Source organism: Pelobates fuscus, chromosome 6, assembly GCF_036172605.1.
Source record: "Pelobates fuscus isolate aPelFus1 chromosome 6, aPelFus1.pri, whole genome shotgun sequence".
Taxonomy (NCBI): Eukaryota; Metazoa; Chordata; class Amphibia; order Anura; family Pelobatidae; genus Pelobates; species Pelobates fuscus.
The window spans coordinates 270,482,098-270,504,554 of record NC_086322.1 but is presented as its reverse complement, the minus strand read 5'-3'; the positions used below and the strand labels follow the sequence as shown (position 1 = coordinate 270,504,554).

At 47.1% G+C, this 22,457-nt stretch overlaps 1 protein-coding gene across 1 annotated transcript; it reads right to left on the bottom strand.

Moving 5' to 3' along the window:
* Positions 1-18,797: 18,797 nt before the first annotated feature.
* Positions 18,798-22,116, bottom strand: LOC134566162 (uncharacterized; the record flags this gene model as incomplete). The annotated part of the gene is made up of 3 exons (XM_063425867.1): positions 18,798-19,088; positions 19,126-19,605; positions 20,008-22,116. Coding segments are annotated over 3 exons (2,880 nt in total), but the record flags the coding sequence as incomplete, so codon positions are not given.
* Between the last annotated feature and the right edge of the window lie 341 nt (positions 22,117-22,457).

Sequence of the window (22,457 nt, the reverse complement as noted above, 5' to 3'; positions counted from 1 at the left end):
TGTCGCGAACCCGAAATTTTCGGTTCGCGAACGGCGAACGCGAACTTCCGCAAATGTTCGCGAACGGGCGAACCGTGCGAACCGCCATAGACTCCAATGGACAGGCGAATTTTAAAAAACACAGGGACTCTTTCTGGCCACAATAGTGATGGAAAAGTTGTTTCAAGGGGACTAACACCTGGACTGTGGCATGCCGGAGGGGGATCCATGGCAAAACTCCCATGGAAAATGACATAGTTGATGCAGAGTCTGGTTTTAATCCATAAAGGGCATAAATCACCTAACATTCCTAAATTGTTTGGAATAACGTGCTTTAACCCCTTAAGGACACATGACATGTGTGACATGTCATGATTCCCTTTTATTCCAGAAGTTTGGTCCTTAAGGGGTTAAAACATCAGGTATGATGTTGTATCGATCAGGTAGTGTAAGGGTTATGCCCGCTTCACAGTGACAGACCAAACTCCCCGTTTAACGCACCGCAAACAGTCCTCTATATACAGAGTAAACATGGCTCCCTCTATATACAGTGTAAACATGGCTCCCTCTATATACAGAGTAACATGGCTCCCTCTATATACAGTGTAAACATGGCTCCCCTCTATATACAGTGTAAACATGGCTCCCCTCTATATACAGAGTAACATGGCTCCCCTCTATATACAGTGTAAACATGGCTCCTCTCTATATACAGAGTAACATGGCTCCCCTCTATATACAGAGTAACATGGCTCCCCTCTATATACAGTGTAAACATGGCTCCTCTCTATATACAGAGTAACATGGCTCCCCTCTATATACAGAGTAACATGGCTCCCCTCTATATAGAGGGTAAACATGGTTCCCTCTATATACAGTGTAAACATGGCTCCTCTCTATATACATAGTAACATGGCTTCCCTCTATATACCGTGTAAACATGGCTCCCTCTATATACAGAATAACATGGCTTCCCTCTATATACCGTGTAAACATGGCTCCCCTCTGTATATAGAGGGAGCCATGTTACTCTGTATATAGAGGGAGCCATGTTTCCACTGTATATAGTGTAACATGGCTCCCCTCTATATACAGAGTAACATGGCTCCCCTCTATACAGGGGCGTACCTGGAGCATTTGGCACCCGGGGCGGATCCTTTATTTGGCACCCCCCTCCCCAACTTTGAAATGTAAAAAACAGCTGCAATTTTTTTTAAATGTATGTTTATGCAGTGTGTGTATAGTGTGTAAAGTGTGTGTATATTGTGTGTATAGTGAGTGTGTATAGTGTGTACAGTGTGTGTATATTGTGTGTATAGTGAGTGTGTATAGTGTGTGTGTATAGTGTGTATAGTGTGTGCAGTGTGTGTATAGAGTGTGTATAGTGTGTGTAATGTGTGTGTATAGTGTGTGCATAGTGTATGCTGTGTGTGCAGTGTGTGCATAGTGTGTACAGTGTGTGTGTGTATAGTGTGTGTAGTGTGTGTATAATGTGTGCAGTGTGTGCAGTGTGTATGTAGTGTGTGTGTATAGTGTGTGCATAGTGTATGCAGTGTGTGCATAGTGTGTACAGTGTGTGTGTAGTGTGTGTAGTGTGTGTATAGTGTGTATAGTGTGTGCAGTGTGTGTATAGTGTGTATGCAGTGTGTGTATAGTGTGTATGCAGTGTGTGTATAGTGTATGCAGTGTGTGTATAGTGTGTGCAGTGTGTGTATAGTTAGTGCAGTGTGTGTATAGTGTATGCAGTGTGTGTATAGTGTGTATGCAGTGTGTGTAGAGTGTGTATAGTGTATGCAGTGTGTGTATAGTGTGTGTATAGAGTGTGCAGTGTGTGTATAGTGTGTGCAGTGTGTATAGTGTGTGCAGTGTGTATGCAGTGTGTGTAGTGTGTGTATGCAGTGTGTGTAGTGTGTGTGTGCATAGTGTGTACAGTGTGTGTATAGTGTGTACAGTGTGTGTGTATATTGTGTGTATAGTGTGTGTATATTGTGTGTAGTGTGTGTATAGTGTGTGCAGTGTGTGTATAGTGTGTATGCAGTGTGTGTCCCCAAGCCCCTAGTCACACAACCAAATAAAAAAGCCCCTACCTACCCCCCTCACCCTAAAAAATAGTGAAGGGGGAATAAAATTACTACCCTGTAAAGTAAAATTCAACTTACTATTCAACGTCTTCTTCTTCTAAAATCTTCATTTTTTTAGCCCCAAAAAAGGCCAAATAAAAAGCCATCATACCCGTCGAACTTAAAAATAAAATAAAAAACCCGAGCACAAAAAAAAATTAATCCATCTTCACCCATGGAGGGCTCCGTGTCAGTGTTTATCAGGGATCCTTAGGATAGGTGTCAATCCATATCTGCCAAGTGACCCTATGTAGGGGGAACAGTCCCTATTCTGCTCTGTGTCAGTGTCTGGAGGGAGTATCTGCAGTAACACAGAGTGTCTGGGGGGGGGAACTGCAGTAACACAGGGTGTCTGGAGGGAGTATCTGCAGTAACACAGAGTGTCTGGGGGTAGTATCTACTTGTAACATTTATATGCACTAAAAAAAAAAAAAAAAAATTGAAAAAAAAATAAAAAATGGTTGCAGCTTCCGAATTAATCTAAAATGGATGCTGTCCAGTAGGTGGGAGGGTCTGCTAGGGAAGGTGTGCTGCTGATTGGCTGTAATGTGTCTGCTGACTGTGAGGTACAGGGTCAAAGTTTACTCAATGATGACGAATAGGGGGCGGACCGAACACCGCATGTGTTCGCCCGCGGTGGCGGACGCGAACATGCTATGTTCGCCGGGAACTATTCGCCGGCGAACAGTTCGGTACATCACTAATCCCCACTGCATTATATCCCGATACATCAAAGGCACATCCCAAGCAATACCATAAAAATCGAAACAGTTATATTATCTTCATCTTTCTCATTGTCTTATGTCTGATATTCCAAAAGATGCGGAGAGAGCCCAAACACACAGGTTGCATCACACTACAGACTCTTTGGAATAAGCACATGACAACGTTTCGGCTGATATAGACAGCCTTCCTAAGGTATTCTAGGAGGTTTACCATCTCCTGCGTTTGGAGCACCACTATATTGTATAGATCTTGGTTGCCCAAAAGGTAGATATCCATAACTTGTAGAACGACAACTCCCACAGTGCTTTGCATGCATTTAGAATGCATCATGGCATCATGGGAGCTGTAGGAGGCACCCCTAGTTTAGATTATTACCATATTGTTGTTATTATAGGTATTTATATAGCGCCAATTAATTTCACAGCGCTTTACAATATTATGAAGGGGGGGGGGCTTTACAATAAATGAGATAATTACACAGTGACACAGGAACAATAGGTAGATGAGGGCTCTGCTCAAACAAGCTTATAGTCTAGACTAGTTATAGCGAACCTATGGGGGTACAAGGCCATAGGTTGGAGGGGGAGGGTGCTGGCGCCGGTCGGCAGCAATGCAGAGTAGGCACCTGCCTGCCCAAAACGGCAGACACCTACTCTGCTTTCGTATCGGGATGACCCGGAGGCAGGGTGAAGGATCTGGGAAGCAGATCACTCCTCCCGTGACAGGCTGTGTGAAGCGTTACTACACGTTACCATGGCAATGCTCCACACAGCATTACGCAGGAGGACAGGAGAGCTGCAGCCAGAACCTACATACTTACTGGACCACCAGGGCTGGCTGTGTCCCCCCCCCCCTCCTTCACCAAATGTAAGAAGAAGGGGTGTAGGGGGGGTAAATATTTTAATAATGTCAGGATTATAAAAACAAAACACATTTGCTACCTGCAGCACCCCGCCTCCCCACACAGCACTCCTTCCTCCCACAGACACAGCACTCCTCCCCCCACAAACATACAGCACTTATCCTCCTCCTCACACAAAGAGCATTCACCCTCCTCCTTACACAAAGAGCACTCACCCCCTCACACACACAGCACACAACCCCCTCACACACACAGCACGCAACCCCCTCACACACAGCACCCCCTCACACACAGCACCCTCTCCCCACACGCAACCCCCCCCCCACACACACACACACATACACAAACAAAGCAGTAATATAAGATTCATTTTATCTATAATTTATATCATTATTTATAATTTGTATCATTGAACTCTCTGTTGTTTTTTCTAAACTTAAACCTCAGTATTCAGGTTTAATTGCCATGTTGGCACTATGAGGAAAATAAAGTTGGCATGTATTGTGGTTTGGGCACTCGGGCTCAAAAAGGTTTGCCATCACTGCTCTAGAAGATGAAACTTCACACCATTGATGCTGAACACCACAGGCAGAGATAAAAAGCTATAAAGTGAAAATACAAATAAGGAGACAAGTCCCTCTCTTCATTCTGTCCTCTGGGAAACAGAGTCTGCAGTTCATGCATTTAGAACAATTCTCTCTGTTTTAATAAACACACTCTATATTCACAGTTTTCTTTGGTGGTCTGACCTTCTCATATATTATTATATAGTCCCTAACCTCAGTGGTGTATCCTGGTTTTGTGCTGCCCTAGGCAGGACAAAACTCAGGCGCCCCCCTCCCGCCCGCGCCACCCCCACCCAACCCTACCGCTCGCCCGCACCACCCCCACCCTTCCCTCGCCCCGCCTTCTAAATACACACACACACACACACATTCACTGACAGATACGCATGCACTAGCTAACAGAAACACACACTCGCTAACAGAAACACATACACACACTTACAGACACACACTTGCCTTGTTTGCCTCGCGGCTAATACGTTCCTGCCTAACCTCCAACTACAGCCCCAATTCCTTTGCTATAGGGCCTATGCCTCCACTAATAGCCACTATCCCCCACTATAACCAATACCCACCACCATAGTCCCTATCCCTTACTATAGCTCTAATCCTACAACTACAGCCACTATTCCCCACTATATTCATTATAACCCCACTATAACCACTACGCCCCACTAAAACCCCTATTCCACCCACTACAGCCTTAAATTCAACACAAGCAGCCATCCCCAGACATGCAAGCCCACAAGTAGCATTCCTTCAAATGTACAAAACCACAAGCAGTGTGTGTGTGTGTGTGTGTGTGTGCGTGTGTGTGTGTGTAGATAGATAGATAGATAGATAGTGGGAGGCGCATTATGGATATTGGTAACAGGAAAAGTTGGACATACAGAAACAGAAGGTGTTTAACATCAAACAAGCTTACATTCAATGAACATGTACAAAATTGTGAGACAAAACAACAAAATGCTGAGCCACCGGTCATTGCATCTTACCAGTCTGAACATTACTTTGGTATTTCCTGATTCTTACTGTACAAGCCCTTGCGATCTCATCAATGGATATATCACAAACTTAGACTGAAAGTTGCAAAATTGTCAACTTGTTACAATTAACACAGCGAACGCAGCGGTGCATTCCCACCACTGGGAAAGTAACCATTGTTCAGACACTTTCTTGTCAACCCCACATTCCTTAGCAAATGGTCCTTTAAGTTTCTGCTCCTCTTATAGGAAAAGAAGTGTCTTTCGTGGAAGCGAACAGCAATTTTGTTATTCAATTGCAAAGTCCCCCAGTGTTTGTGAATAAGGTACTTCACCTCCTGGGAATGAAAAAAAAAAGTTGCCCATGAAGTCCCACTTGTTTGTTTTCAACGTTTCACGTCGAGGAAAAACTCCCAAAAAACTGTATGCTCTTCAGTCCTTAAGAACATGTCTTGGCCATACCATCTGGCAGTAAAAGGTTCTACCATTTCCTCAGCCCTTTCACTGAATTTCACATCTTCAGAAACTATGCTCCGAACACGCACAAATTGTCATCAACAAAACCCCCTGGATGGAAGGAATCATCATGAAGATGTACCAATGATTTCTGGTACAAGTCCGTCACCATGTGCTCTTCTCTCACCTCTATGGTGTCATCCAAAAAATGTATTTTAACCGGATCATACTCCAAGGTAAATGGGTCTCCAAGCTGTTGTCAATCTTTCCTTTGAAAGCGGAACGTGTATCCACATCACAGTCAGAAGACAAAACACTGCATATCTATATATCTGTAGATCTATATATCTGTGCCACTTACGATGTGCCCCCAATTCTCACTCAACCAGGAAAAACGTATCAGGCATGTCGATATCAGGAATGTGGGTGCGACAGTTTAGATGCTCATGGTATTTATAATGATGCAGATTTGATTTCATATGTTATGAAAAATCTGCTTCTATTGGCAATTGAAACTTTGACCTAGTTTTTGCCTGTATTTGCAAAAAATAATTTATGTATTTTGCTATTCAAATGTATTAGAAGGAAGTAATTAAAATCTCTAATTGATGAGATTTATTTTTGCATCTTTAATTATTTACTCTGTGATAAATGTGCTCCCTATTCTGTTGCATACAATAGATGATACATTTCAAATTTATCTAAACTTTGATACATTAATTGGCACATTTTCCTTTTTTGGCAACTATTGCAGTCAGTATAGGGTTGTGGATCTCGTGATTGAGGACATGATGATGCGCCCGATTACGAAATACGCTTATGGCCATCAGTAGTGCTTTAGGGTATATATTATCAGACAAGGGAGTAGATTACACACTTGTCCCCAGGAAGCACCTCTAGCAGCCATCTGAGGAGTGGCCAGTGGAGGTATCCCTAGGCCAGTGATGGCGAACCTATGGCACGTGTGCCACAGGTGGCACGCCGAGCCCTCTCTGTGGGCACGCGGCCACAGGTCCGCCATCAATGCAGACTAGGCGCCTGCGGCAGGCGCCTATTCTGCTTCCGGGTCGGGAGGCAGGGGGAGGGATCTGTGTAGCAGCTCCCCTGTCCTCCCGCGCGATGCTGTGTGGAGCGTTGCCGAGCGTTACCATGGCAACGCTCCACACAGCATCGCGCGGGAGGACAGGGGGAGCTGCTACACAGATCCCTCCCTCTGCAGTACTTACCACCACCGGACCACCAGGGATGGATAAGTTCCCCCCCCCCCCACTTCATTGAAGGTAAGAAGGAGGGAGGGGGGGATACTGACACACAGCACCCCTACCCCCCCAGAAGTACCCTTACGCCCCCAGAAAGTACTAAGAAAGCAGTTGCAAAAAAATGTACCAAGGAAATCCAGCCTATAAATGGTTAATAGTAGCCAAAAAACAGCAGTGTGCCTTCCCCTAATGAGTCAAATAGGGAGAAATGAACCTAAGTAACCTCTATAAAGTCAAAAAGGTCCCTGTAACTGATTTAAACATAGGCTTCCAACAGTAACAAACTTGTGTCTAATGAGTCCAACAGAGGTTAAATCGAAAGGACAGGGAGATGAGAAATAGAGGAAACAAAGTAATTTAGAAAAAGCTATGTCTAAGCAGGGTCCAGAGTAAAAGAAAGAACTCTGTTACCACACAAGCTTAAATAGCATAAATCCCTATAGCAGTGATGGCGAACCTTTTTGAGCCCGAGTGCCCAAACCGCAATACATGCCAACTTTTTTCCGTAAAGTGCCAACACGGCAATTGCGTGTGTGTGTGGGGGGGGTGCGTGTGTGTGGGGGGATGCGTGTGTGTGGGGGGGTGCGTGTGTGTGTGGGGGGGTGCGTGTGTGTGTGGGGGGTGCGTGTGTGGGGGGGGGTGCGTGTGTGGGGGTGTTGTATGTGTGTATGAGGGGTGCTGTGTGTGTATGAGGGGTGCTGTGTGTGTGTGTGTGGGGGTGCTGTGTGTGTGTGTGTGGGGGTGCTGTGTGTGTGTGGGGGTGCTGTGTGTGTGTGGGGGTGGTGCTGTGTGTGTGGGTGGTGCTGTGTGTGTGTGTGGGGTGCTGTGTGTGGGGGGGTGCTGTGTGTGTGTGAGGGGGGGTGCTGTGTGTTTGGGGGGGTGCTGTGTGTGTGTGAGAGGGGTGCTGTATGTGTGTGTGGGATGGGTGCTGTGCTGTGTGTGAGGTAAGGGTGCTGTATGTGTGTGTGAGAGGGGTGCTGTACTGTGTGGGGGTAGGGGTGATGTGGGGGGTATGGGTACTTCTTGGGGGCAAGGGGTACTGTGTGGGCGTTAGGGATACTGCTGGTGGGGTAGGGGTACTGCTGTGGGGGGTAGGGGTACTGTGTGTGGGGGGTAGGGGTGCTGTGGGGTGTAGGGGTACTGTGTGTGGGGTGTAGGGGTACTGTGTGTGGGGGTAGGGTTACTGTGTGTGGGGGGTAGGGGTACTGTGTGTGGGTAGGGGTGCTGTGTGTGGGGGGGTAGGGGTACTGCTGGGGGGGTAGGGGTACTTCTTGGGGGGGTAGGGGTACTGCTGGGGTGGTAGGGGTACAGCTGGGGGGAAAGGGGTGCTGGGGGGGTAGGGGTACTGTTGTGGGGGAGTAGGGGTACTGCTGGGGTGGTAGGGGTACTTCTGGGGGGGATAGGGTGCTGCTGGGGGGGTGGGGTGGTGCTGTGGGGGGTAGGGGTGGTGCTGGGGGGGGTAAGGGTACTTCTGGGGGGGTAGGGGTGCTGTGTGTTAGTATCCCCCCCTCCCTCCTTCTTACCTTCAATGAAGTGGGGGGGGGGAACACAGCCATCCCTGGTGGTCCGGTGGTGGTAAGTACTGCAGGGGGAGGGATCTGTGTAGCAGCTCCCCCTGTCCTCCCGCGCGATGCTGTGTGGAGCGTTGCCATGGTAGCGCTCGGCAACGCTCCACACAGCATCGCGCAGGAGGACAGGGGAGCTGCTACACAGATCCCTCCCCCTGCCTCCCGACCCGGAAGCAGAATAGGCGCCTGCCGTTTCGGGCAGGCAGGCGCCTAGTCTGCATTGATGGTGGACCTGTGGCCGCGTGCCCACAGAGAGGGCTCGGCGTGCCACCTGTGGCCCGCGTGCCATAGGTTCGCCATCACTGCCCTATAGTATATAGAGAGACCACGAAATTGAGGATCTCTAAGTAAGGGGTATACAGCAAGCTGTCATCTCAGTCAGTAGAGAAAGCAAAATCATCAAATCATTACTAAGTAGTATGTAGAAAAATCGCCCAAACCTCCTTTACCAGACACATCCGTTCTTGTACAACCCTACCGAATAGTTACCTTAACCGACTGAGGTTCGACAACCGAGTGTAGAACCCCCCAACACCCGCCTGAAAGGCACTCACCAGCTCCCCAATCCGAATTGCTCCAAGCCCCCGAGAAGGCCACCGCAAACAAACTCACCGCAAAAGTAGAGTAACACACCACCAGGCGTTGCGTTACCCAAGGAAACCAGCCGCCCGGCACCGACATATTTCATACCTCTCCATAAGACCTGCGATGCCTGACGGACGTGACAACATTCCATCACTTCCTCACAATCATTCAGTTTAAACGCCAATGCCGCCATGCTCCTGTCCATTGCCGATGGAGCTAACGCTGAAAGAACAAGCGGCTTAGGAACCAACCGCCTCGTCCCACATATCCCAAACCTTCACATAGGCAGTCCCCGTGCCCGGTGCCATAGGATTCCGTATCGATCCTCCAAGCATGGCGTCTTGAGCTGCCATATTTCCTCCAGACCGGCCTGTCCCTCCTCCTGCGCCCCCTGGGGCCGCCATTCGCAGCTTGTCCCCTTGTGCGCGAGCCAAGTAACCAGCCCCTACCTTCCGCCAACCAGGCATGTGGCGTGCCTGCACCCGATATTAAACAGCCTGCACAGTAATACGAATCGCCACCATCGGCGTACGTCCTGAACCGAGGACTCGGCTGGATGGTAAACCGCATGAACCCCGCCGTATTGTCCGTGAATTACGACGTTCGTCCCTTAATCCTTCACCTTTTAGAGCCACGGCCACTCCCAATGGAAATAACTCAAAAGACTTCAATTAAGAGGACTTACCTTTCATGCCTCCCGCCACCGCTCCGCACACCACCTGCCTTCCAGGTATGTTCTCAGAGGCATCCGTGCACAACTCGATACCACCCGCAATGGCTCCACAAGTAGCCTTCGCCATGAAACGGCTACAGACCCATTCCTCGCGACTAACCTGACATGTGAACTTGAAACTGCGCTTTCTCAGCGTGACCTACTTGAACCTATGAACCTTTACCTTGATCTCCCGAAGTGCAGTCAACTGATCCCCAGGCAATTGACACTCTCCTACCACCGAAACAATTTCCAGCCTAAGCTAAGACGTGCGGTAGGATTCCCACGACCGTAAGGTATGTCCACAATGGCCCGGCTCAGCCGAGCCCACACAGCAAGCTATCTTACAGATGATGTACTAAGGAACCCCTTCCTGATTCCTCTTTCACCACCCACTCCCAAACGGAACCAACTTCCCGAAGTAGGAACATGAAATGGAACTGCCCCTTGGCAAGCAGAGGTTACCAATAGGCACCTGCAAACATGCAACCCAAAAGATGGAAGGGTCGTCAATAATCGAACGCGTCCCACTCCCCCGAACCAACTCGACAGCAAGGCCGAATGATGCCAAATATACAGAACAGGTCCGCGTCGATGTCCTCATTTACCGATTCCCTTTTTGGGTGCGATAAGGTTTGTATCAAACGGAATTTGCCTGCCCCTTTCTAGGGGACCACCCCCCACGGAGACACCCACAGATCCACTAATGGCGGGATGTAACGGACCCGCCATCTCCCCAATTGGGCTTCCTCGGGTGACCACTCGACTTTTAATGGAATAGCGAAAACCCCCCCAACAATCCCAGCCATAAAACTAGCGCGTTCATGGGAGGCTTACTGCCTTAGCCATGGCAGCAACGCACTGATCGTCACCGGTGCCGCTCCGAGCTGAAGCCCTGGCGAGTACCCCTCCTGCCTTAGGTTTTCCTTTCTTGACGCGTCAGTTGACACGTGACTCCCACCGCCTCCGCAACACCCGTATCCAAGCCTACCTGACGGTCCCCAGTTGCATTGACCTTTCTTCTGTCCGGCCAGCACCGCACCTCCTGGGGGCGCGCCGGCAGCCCCCGGAAAGAGCGCATTTCCTGCACCATCATTAGGAACCGTGCACCTTACCCCGATTATGCCTACTAGGATACAAAAGCCCTAAGCCAATTCCCAAAGTCTTGCGATACTTCCGCCTTTCCCCTCCTCTTCTTTTCCGGCCTCCTTCCTATCATCCCCTTTTAAATCAAGGAACTCCTCGAGCGGAAGACAGGAAAATAATTTTTTTTTTTACATATCCCCTTAATCAAATCTTATCCTCCGCCTTCAAGTGACCCCCCCAATGTCCCTGCGATGGACACATGCCCATTTCGTCACGCCGCGCCTGGAATATTGCCACACATCTAACTGTTCTCCTGCCCCGTCGGATGTACCGGGACACCGTATTCCCCTTCCCTTCCCGTCACGCCGTCACCACCGCCCTAACTTCTGCCTCCCGACCGCCCTCCGGTGACCCCACCCTTCCGCACCACGGAGATGGCTCCCTTTTTCCTTGATCATGACTCTAAAATGATTTTTGCAATTTAAAAAGTGTGGTGTGTTTATTGACTCACTGCCCGAAGCCCCATCTACGCTGTCCTTCCGTCCACCTTGCCAGGCTCTGGAGTATCCGGTGGACGCCGACTCCTGTCCGCGCTGATCCTGGCTCAAACCCGTAGGAGTAACACTCCTCGACCTGCTGGGAGAAGATAACCTGGGTAGTCTGTTCTGATATAGCCTTACCAGCCTTTCCTCCCTGCGCTCTGTTCTGTCGTCCTAATCTCTGCTCCTTCTTGCTGCCTGACCTTCCTGGCCGCAGGCGTCACGCCTCTGTCCTAGTGAAATCCTGCCAGATGAAGCTGAAGCGCTGCACTGAGACCTCCTCCTCTCCCAGGAACTGGACCTCCTCCTACCACACCGACTTCTTGACAGGCTCCTCACCTGCTCCTCCATCCCTCATCCGACCTCCTGCTGCTGCTGTGCCTGTCATTGTCCCTGCGCTGCTCCCTCCCATACTCACACCTGCTGACGCCCCTCCTATGTTCCTGCTCCTGAGAACGCCCCCCAGGGGGCTCCCGCTTGCCTCTGTCCCTTACGTTCCTTTCCACCCGTCCTTGTCCTCTCTTCTGCCCTCTGCTTGCAGTACCTGGCCTCTCCCCGGCCGCCTCATCCACTTGTGGCCCCTTTAATTGCTGGCCTTCCCCTCCATAGCTGCTCTGCTGCGTCTGTGAAGACTCTGCCTGCTGCTTTCACTATCCCCTTCCTTTACCTCTGACCTGACCCTGGCCCCATCCAGGGCCGCCTCCGTCTGTGTCCCGCCGACCTGGAACCCCCCCCCCCCTGCCTGCCCATTGGGGGGGGGACCGCTTTTACACTGCTGGCCCCTTGCATCATTCCCCCTGTCCCTCAGGTATGCCACCAGGGGCAGACTCACCAGGACGCCTCTTGCCGCTCTCCCTGCCCGGCAGCCATCATGTCATGCTGGATTCCGCTGTCCTTCGTGCTTTCCCGCCCCCCCGCCTTACGGCAGGGGGCGCTCTTCCTATGTGGCCTCATCATGGCCTGTCACCTTGCCTGACCGGCGCCACGTCGAACATACGGCGTCAGCCGCCCTCCAACTCCCACCTGCTTTCTGACCTCGTTTTCAGCCGCCCCCTTGCCGCCTCCTGACAGGCTCTTGCGCCGAACTGCTGATGTTACTCCCGGACTTCCGCTAGGTTGGCCTCACTCTCCTTGCCGGCCTCCGTTCTGTCGCCGCGTGGGGAGGGGGGGGGCAGACGTGCTCGGGGCCCCCCTGCTGCTCCTGCAGCCACCAGCCACGATTTCTGCCACAACCTTTGTGTCCAGGATGGTGGCTTGCTTGGAGTTCTGTATGAGGCTGATGGGAGTGAGCATGCAGCAGCAGCAGCAGCTCACTCAAGCCTCTCCTGTACCTCCATGCTGCCTCCTGCCTCAATACTGTTCTGTTCTTCTGCCTCCATGCTGCTGCCTTCTCCCTCCAGGGCAGGCAGCTTTCACAACTGACAGGTAAGCTTAGGTTCAGTTAAAATGGCCACTTCATATAATGGCTGATGTAAATATTCCCCTTATGGCTCCGCCCTACCCAGCATGCTCGCTGTCACTAACTTCCTGTGGCTGCTATGCCTACCTCCTGGCTCTGTCAAGGCCTATTCCTCTTAGCTGCGCTGATCCATGGGCTACATAAATGGTGGTGATACTGTTACTTTATTGTTAGTGAACGAGCATATAACCAGCCTCATTAAAGGGATTCTATAAGAAAACAAAGCCGTTTTCCTATCACTATAGTTCCCTACGGTGCCCCCCTCCCTCACGTCGTCTCCCACGGCGCTGAAGGGGTTAAAACCCTTTAATTCACTTACCTGAGTCCAGCGCCAATGTCCCTCAGCACTGGATCAGGCTCCACGCATGCTCCCCCCGCCTGCAATGGCCATGCTCGCATTAGGAAATCTGACACTGGAGGTCCTCATGCAGAGCGTGAAGACGTCCAGCATTAGATACCGGACCAAAGGTTTTAATTCAAGAAGCCCTCTAGTGGTAGACAGCCACTGTGGGCAGACTTAGATCTGCAATGTAACTGCAATGTTTTACTTTACAAAAAAAAAAAGCAGCCGCAAGTGCTGCTAGGAGGAAGTAGTCACTTCCTCCCAGCTCACTCCGCGCGGGAGGAGCACGCACGCGCCAGTGAAGAGGAAGCTTTTTCCGACTCCCATCATCCCCAGCCACCTCCTGCAAAGGTAAGAGACAGGAGGGTGGCTTGAAAATGAGCATTCTGTGTGTGTCTGTATGCATGTATGTGTATGTATATGTATGTATGTATGTGTATGTCTTTATGTATGCATGCATGTATGTCTGTCTGTCTGTATGTGTATGTATGTATGTATGTATGCATGCATGTATGTCTGTGTATGTATGTATGTCTGTGTGTCTGTCTGTCTGAATGTCTATGTATGTATGTATGTATCTGTATGTCTGTCTGTATGTATGTCTGTATGCATGCATGTATGTCTGTGTAAGTCTGTCTGTCTGTATGTCTGTATGTCTGTATGTCTGTATGCATGCATGTTTGTCTATGCATGTCTTTCTGTATGTATGTATGTATGTCTGTATGTCTATGTATGTATGTCTGTATGTATGTTTGTATGCATGTATGTATGTCTATGTATGTCTGTCTGTCTGGATGCATGCATGTCTGTGTGTCTGTGTGTATGTCTGTGTGTATGTCTGTATGCATGTATGTGTATGTATGTCTGTATGTCTGTCTGTGTATGTATGTCTGTGTGTCTGTCTGTATGCATGTATGTGTATGTATGTCTGTATGTATGTCTGTTTATGTATGCATGTCTGTGTGTCTGTCTGTCTGTATGTCGGTATGTCTGTATGCATGCATGTATGTCTATCTATGTCTGTCTGTATGTCTATGTATGTATATGTGTATGTCTGTATGCATGTATGTATGTCTGTCTGTATGTATGTATGTCTATGTATGCATGCATGTCTGTATGTGTGTGTGTATGTCTGTGTAAGTCTGTCTGACTGCATGCATGTCTATGTATGTATGTATGTCTGTATGTATGTCTGTATGCATGTATGTCTGCCTGTCTGTATGTATGTCTATGTATATATATATGTATATATATATATGTCTGTATGTCATTATATATGTATATATGTATGTCTGCATGTCAGTATGAATGTATGTCTGCATATCATTATGAACGTATGTCTGTGTGTATGTGTGTAGGGATGTCTGTATGCATGTATGTCTGTCAGTATGTCTGTATATATGCATGTATGTCAGTATGTCTGTATATATGCATGTATGTCTGTATGCCATTATGAATGTATGTCTGTATGCCATTATGAATGTATGTGTGTATGGATGTCAGTGTCTGTCTGTATGAATGTATGTATGTGTGTATGTATGTCGGTGTCTGTATGTATGTATGTGTCTTTAAGTCCTCATGCATGTGTGTCTGTATGTATGTTAGTATGTGTCTGTCTGTCACTATGTATGCCTGTGTGTATGTCTCAGTATGTGTGTGTCAGTATGTATGCCTGTATGCGTGTATGTCTGTTTCAGTATGTGTGTCTGTTAGTATGTATCTGTGTCCTTTTGTATCAGTGTGTGTTTGTGTCTGTATTCCTGTGTGCGGTATTTGGAGGCGGACCCAGTGGGCGGTATTTGGAGGCGGGCCCCAGGGGGCCCAGACCCTGAGGTGAGTTAGGGGTCCCAAAATTTCTTGTGGCGGCCCTGTGCAGAACCAAGTGCAAAAGTTTCAATAGATTTCAATAGAAATCTGCATTTTATAATGGGGGCCAGAAACAAGTCACTGGCTATCAGACAGACAGCTAGCGAGGTTTTCTTCCAAATCTGTTAGCTCCACAGAGAAAGCAGAAATGGAATGCGCGCTGCAGCGCACGACTCATTGAAAAGCATAAGAAAGCCGCAATTTCATGCGTGCTAGCGTCTGCAACACAAAGTTTTCTCAATGAGATATTTAGAGATATTTACGTTTTCTCTGCCATAGACTAAAAGTCTTTGCCATGGAAAGAGGGGAGGGTCTGCAAAGCCTGCAGATAGCAGCTCTGCAGCCTTTTACAAGATTTTTTTTTTTTATATTACCCCAATGCAGAATTATATGTATGCATGTTTGGGCGTATATCAACGAAATAGCATACCAGAGCGCCATCTACAGTCCATTTTGCAAAATACACTCTTACTTGATAAATTATTTACTCCAGGCCTAGGGCAGTAGGTAACACAATTTCCTGGCTAATCATGCAGCATATACACATGGGTTAGCTCCTCCCCTACAGCCGATATGACAGGAAAACCACCAGAGTTTTAAAAGGAGGCTCCATCCCTAAGTTCCTCAGTCTTTTTCCTGTCCTACAGCCCTTAGGATGTGAGCAATTTGCTCCCTTTACTTACAGACATGTATGTTTTTTTTATCTTCATTACTTTATTTGCCTGTTTTTACTGTAGTACATTATGCAGTTGTGCTTTTATGCTGTGATCCATTTAAGCTTTGATATCTTTAAACTAGTGCATTATACAGCTGTACTGATACCGGAGAAACTGACGGAAGCCAAGCACAGAGAGATGGACACAGGTTTCTTCAGGAAGGAAGAGATTCTTTATTGGATCACCGATCGGGACTCAGAGGGACTAGCGTCACCAAAATACAGCAAAGTCTGAGTACTGAATACATAGAGTACATTCCTTATATAGCACTGTAGCTCCTCCCACAATTAACTACACCCACACATACCCTTAACCTATTTAATGAATAGAGTCTAAACTCATCCATCCGGTCTAACCACGTGGCTCATCTGATACAAAGGAGAGGGACGCGTAATTCCAGTTCTTACATTCCTGCACCTGGTCAGTACAGTGATGACAGTATCTTAGCTACGTGTAATTAACTAACTGATACTACAAACACATATACATACATATGCCTTGTGGCAATCTTAGCCTGCTAAACTTGTATTTTACTGGAATTACATCACATTCCCCCCTTTGATGCCTCTGATATTTCACAATTACTTGAGGCATCACTTAACCTTGGTTTGCATATACCTCAGGTTACCATGAACCAGACCAGACTTATCTTATGATGTGAATCTTTTAACACTCATCTTCCTGCATTGGTTCTCCTTGATCTAGAGCCTTATACTTATATATCGCCATTATCTGTGCAGCAGCCTTCCTCTCTGCTATACTTCCTATCAGGCTTTGCACAGACCTAACTACTAAGGGTATAAGACACGGCAGGAGTAGACACAACATTAAAATTAGTAGGACTCCACCTACCACTGCCTTAAGCCCTCCAAACCACTCATACCAGCTACCAAACCAACTACTTGGATTATACCCTTTCCATACCTGAGTAGGCACATGCGCTAGTTTAACCATATGGCTAGTAAGCTCAGCTATTGCTTGCCCTTCGTCATCTATTTGAAGACAGCAATTACTTAGGTTAAACTTCCCACATACACCTCCCTCTACTGCCAAAAGGTAATCCAAGGCTAATCTATTTTGGTACACTGCTGTCCTCATCCTGGTATTATGCTTCGCTAGAAGATTGAGTGCTTGTGAGGTCTCATTAGTAATAATCTCAACCACCGCCTGTAATCTTATAATACGGTTGAGCATATAAATTGGGGTTCTATAACCAAAGGTACCATCCTCAGCCCACGTGGCTGGCCCATAGTAATCTATAATACGCTGGGGAGGCCATTCATCATCTTCCCAGGCGCCTATCTCTATGGGTCCCCTTTTCTTCCTATGATTCACATCATACACTTTAACACCTAAAGTCTCACCTGTTTCAATCGGTAACAAGAAGAAGGATGGTTTGAGCATACCTAACACACATGCCCCTTCCCAGTCCTGTGGCAACTCCGAATAGGCTTTCTTACCACAGATCCAGTACAAATTTGCTGGGGCTCTCCAGGTAGATGTGATGGATAAATCAAACCACACATCCTTTAAACTGGCATATCTAGCAAACGGGTTAGATGGTTCTGAGACATTTGAAGCCGACCACCAAGTTGTATTTTTAGTATCATCATCATAAGCTTTTTGCCCTAGACAAGTTAATTCTCCTACAGAAGTATTATACATTATTCCTTTCCTTGCTATGCAAACATAACCTATGATGGAGGTCTTTAATCTCCACTCAGATTTACCTCTAACACTCAAATGATAATCGGCTTGTGTAGATATTAGTTGGTCAACTGCCTCAGAACCGGACATTACCTCCTTTGCTTCCCAAGGCCATTGGTCTCCCATGTTAGTACCTCCACACACATAGCAGTTGGTAACATTAAGACTACCGGCAATACTTTCAGCTAGGTCAATGAACAGGTTTTTAGCGTTATGGGGGATCTTATTATCTATACTCATCTCTTCATAAAAGGAATGGTATACTTGATGAGTCTGGGAGGATACCGTATCAGTCTCTATTCCTATAAACAATAATGTCCCAGGATCTAAACCCGTCCCGTATATCTGAAACCCAAATAAATTTCCATACTTATCTAGGAACTTGTCGGGGTTATTAATAAGTATATGGACTGGGTTGCATTCCATAGACTTACAATAAGGGCTAGTCGGCAACTTAGTCACTATCATGTCTTTATCTACTGTCTGTCCCCAAGTCGCCCACCCCACACAAGACCAATATGGACAAAAGTTATAGTCTTTATTTGGGCATCTAGGACTCACATATTTATTTTTGCTACTGGGACAAATGTATTTATCATTAGACCCATACGTCCTCTCCCATCTAAGATCCCCACATACATTCCACGGCTTTCTACCACTTGATATCGCCTTACATGCATCAAATAGCAGAACACCCGAAGAATGTACGGATTCTAACACCGTCTTATTAATTAGGGTCCCCTGAGGATCTCCATTCCTGAGAGTCAACCAAATTGTACGAGGTTGATACTCTGGACTGAAGCACTTAGGTTCTCCTACTCCTAAATGGCACACACTATAGTCTATATTTAGGTATCTACATCTTGATACCTCTCCTTTACATTCGTATTGTGAATGCCAAATTAGGGTTTGGGAAATATGGTTACCTGTTCTCGTAGTCTTAATGCATACCTCACAGCTAGGAGTGTCGGTACCTCTACCTTCCTGAATATAAAAACACATATAAATAAACACAATCAAAAGCACATCTTTCGCCGTCATCCTCAGTCTTCGTCCGTGCGATGGAACCTCAGCTTCCAGGATGTGAGGGCTGCAGGGAATGGAGTTCTGCTCGTCTTCACAGGTGTCCCTTCGAGACTTTCCTGGCTTATACACTATGTGTTGGTAAGCGGACAGGCTTTATTATGGCCTTCTCACTCACACCTGTAACAATAAAATTTGTAATCCACAATAATTCCTCGTTACTCCGACTGAGTAGTGCGTTTCAACCGGATCTTGCAGGGATTCTCTGGATCTGCTGTAATTTGCCAAGAATCGACTGCTGCTGGTTTAACCCTGGAGTGATGTATCCACGGAGTTACTTCGGCTACTTTTATCGCTGTAGGGGTAGACAAAAGAACAACATAAGGACCTCTCCACTTGGGCCCTAACGGTACATTATTCCACTCTTTAATCCACACTTGGTCTCCTGGATGATAACTATGAACAGGGGGATAAATATTCACAGGTAATCTATCTTGTACCCATTTCTGTACCTCCTCCATAGTTTTACCCAACTCTACAACCTGCTGCCGAGTAATTCCTTCTCCCAACTGACTCAAGTCCCCCCCTTAAGTTACCAAGTACGGGAGGTGGTCGCCCATACATGATTTCAAAAGGAGAGAGGCCCATCCTTCTGGTAGGGGTACTGCGGATTCGCAATAAAGCTATGGGTAAGAGAACGTTCCACTTAAGTTGGGTTTCCTGACACATTTTAGCCAACTGGTTCTTTATAGTTCTATTCATTCTCTCTACCTTACCAGAACTCTGGGGTCTATATGCAGTATGAAGCCTCCACTTTATACCAAGCATATGAGTCAGTTGTTGTAGGCACTGGTGAACAAAAGCTGGACCATTGTCCGATCCTATAGAACAGGGTAGTCCATATCGGGGTATTATTTCTCGTAGCAGGAATCTTACAACTTCTCCTGCTTTCTCTGTACGAGTAGGACATGCTTCTACCCAGCCTGAATAGGTGCACACAATTACCAGCAGGTAACGATGTCCACCCGATTTAGGCATCACTGTAAAGTCTATTTGTAGATCGGACATGGGGAGTCCCCCCATAAACTGGACTCCTGGTGGCTTTACTGGTCCTTGTCTTGCATTATTTTTAGCACACGTTACACATCTACGTACAATGGCCTGAGTCAAGTTGGACAATCTTGGTATGTAGAAATGTTTTCTAAGAGATTCTTCAGTACTGTCTCTCCCAGAATGTGTCCCGTTGTGATAATTTTGGACAATTTCTACCGCTAGCGATGCTGGTATAACTATTCTTCCATCTTCTAGCTGATACCACTTGTTCTCCAGATACTTTCCCGGTTCAGTCTTTAACCACTCCTCTTCTTGAGCTGTATAAACTGGAGTCCATTGGGACAGTGGAGTTGGTATAAGAGCAGCTATATGCCCCACATACTCCTGTCTTCCTGATTCAGCAGCACGCTTAGCTGCACTATCTGCCATCCGATTTCCCTTGGTTACATCACCATCTCCTCTCAGATGCGCTCGACAATGTATGATACCGACTTCTTTCGGCTCCCACACTGCTTCCAATAGTTGTAGGATTTCAGCTGCGTACTTGATTTCTTTGCCTTCTGAATTCAGTAGTCCTCTTTCTTTATACAAAGCTCCGTGGGCATGAGTGGTTAAAAACGCATACTTAGAGTCCGTATAGATATTTACTCTTAAACCTTCAGCCAATTGTAACGCTCGTGTTAGTGCTATTAATTCTGCCTTTTGTGCTGATGTTCCTTTCGCCAGTGGCCGAGCTTCTATCACCTTGTCTATTGTTGTCACTGCATATCCTGCATAGCGGATCCCTTCTTTCACATAACTACTGCCGTCGGTGTAATATTGAACATCGGGGTTCTGGATGGGAAAATCACGAAGATCTGGTCTACTTGAGAATACTTCATCCATTACTTCCAAACAATCATGTTGACTTTCAGTAGGTTGCGGCAAAAGGGTAGCTGGATTTAAGGTGTTTACAGTCTCTAAATGCACTCTTGGGTTTTCACACAACATTGCTTGATACTTGGTCATACGGCTGTTACTAAACCAATGATTTCCTTTGTAATCCAACAACGTCTGTACTGCATGTGGGACTCGTACATAAAGTTCTTGACCCAGAGTGAGTTTATCGGCTTCAGCTACTAGCAGGGCGGCTGCAGCTACTGCTCTTAGACAAGGTGGAAGTCCGCTGGCCACTGCATCCAGTTGCTTAGACATGTAGGCAACAGGTCTTTGCCATGATCCCAAGTACTGTGTCAATACTCCCACAGCCATTCTTCTTTGCTCGTGTACATATAAGTAGAATGGTCGTGTGTGATCAGGTAGACCTAATGCTGGGGCACTCATCAAAGCCTTCTTCACATCTTCAAATGCCGTTTGCTGTTCTTGGGTCCATAAGAAGGGGTCATGCTCTGTACCTTTGATGGCTGCGTACAGAGGTTTTGCCAGTATCGCATAGCTGGGAATCCATATCCTACAGAAGCCTGCTGCCCCCAAGAATTCTCGCACTTGTCTTCTATTCTTGGGTATTGGTATTTGGCAGACAGCTTCTTTTCTCTCTGGCCCCATAATTCTTTGACCTTCAGAGATATGGAATCCTAGATACTTGACAGTTGGCAAACACAACTGAGCCTTCTTTCTAGACACCTTGTATCCTGCCTTCCAGAGAATGTGTAGTAGATCGTGCGTTGCTTGCTGACAGATTTCTTTTGTAACTGCTGCTATCAACAAGTCATCTACATATTGTAACAATACACATTCTCCTGGGATAGACTCGAAATCCAGTAGATCTTGACTTAGAGCTGAACCAAATAGGGTAGGTGAATTTTTAAACCCTTGGGGCAGTCTTGTCCAAGTCATTTGGCGTTTTGAGCCCGTTACAGCGTTCTCCCATTGGAAAGCAAAAATACATTGACTTTCTGCGGCAATTCGGAGGCAAAAGAAGGCATCTTTGAGATCTAAGACTGTGAAGTAAGTAGCCCCGCCCGGAATTAAAGCAAGCAGGTTATATGGATTGGGTACAACTGGATGTATGCTAACAACCGCATCATTGACTGCTCTTAAGTCCTGCACAGGTCGATACTCATCTGTGCCGGGCTTTTGAACAGGCAGCAATGGGGTGTTCCAGGGGGAAGTACAGAATTTTAGGATACCATACCGTATGAACTTATCCAGATAGGATTGGATGTTCTTCTTAGCCTTCTGCGGAATGTGATATTGTCTTAGGCTCACTGGATAAACCCCATGTTTCAGTTCAATTTTTATTGGTGGAATATTGCGGGCCAGTCCTGGTGGGTTGTTCTCTGCCCAAACTCCTGGTATGTTAAATAATGTCTCATCACTCCTAGGGTTTTGGCTAGTCAACACTGTATAAAGTCGCCACTCTTCTTCCTTTGGTACGGATAAAGTCATAATACCTGAAGGTCCATTAAACTTTAAAGATGTTGTTCCATCTGGTAGGAACGTAATCTGCGCTTGTAATTTGGATAGCATATCACGTCCCAGCAATTGGACTGGACATTCAGGCATATAAAGGAATTGGTGTTTTACTACGTGGCCTCCCAATGTACAGAGTCGACTTTTAAGAACCGGTCTTTCAGCACTTCTTCCAGTTGCTCCTATCACAGTAATAGTCCTTCCAGATGGAGGAGCAACTAGATTAGTCACCACTGAATGTTCAGCACCAGTGTCGATCATGAACGCACTCCTTTTCCCCCCTATTGATACATCGACCATAGGCTCCGCTCGACCAAGGGGGATGGAGCCCGGTCGGTATCAATAGTCCTCCATGACAGTGTCAGCCAATCCTACAAAGTCCCTACCTTCTCTATCGCGGGACCTTTGCGCTGCTGGAATATACCTGTCTTCCCTAA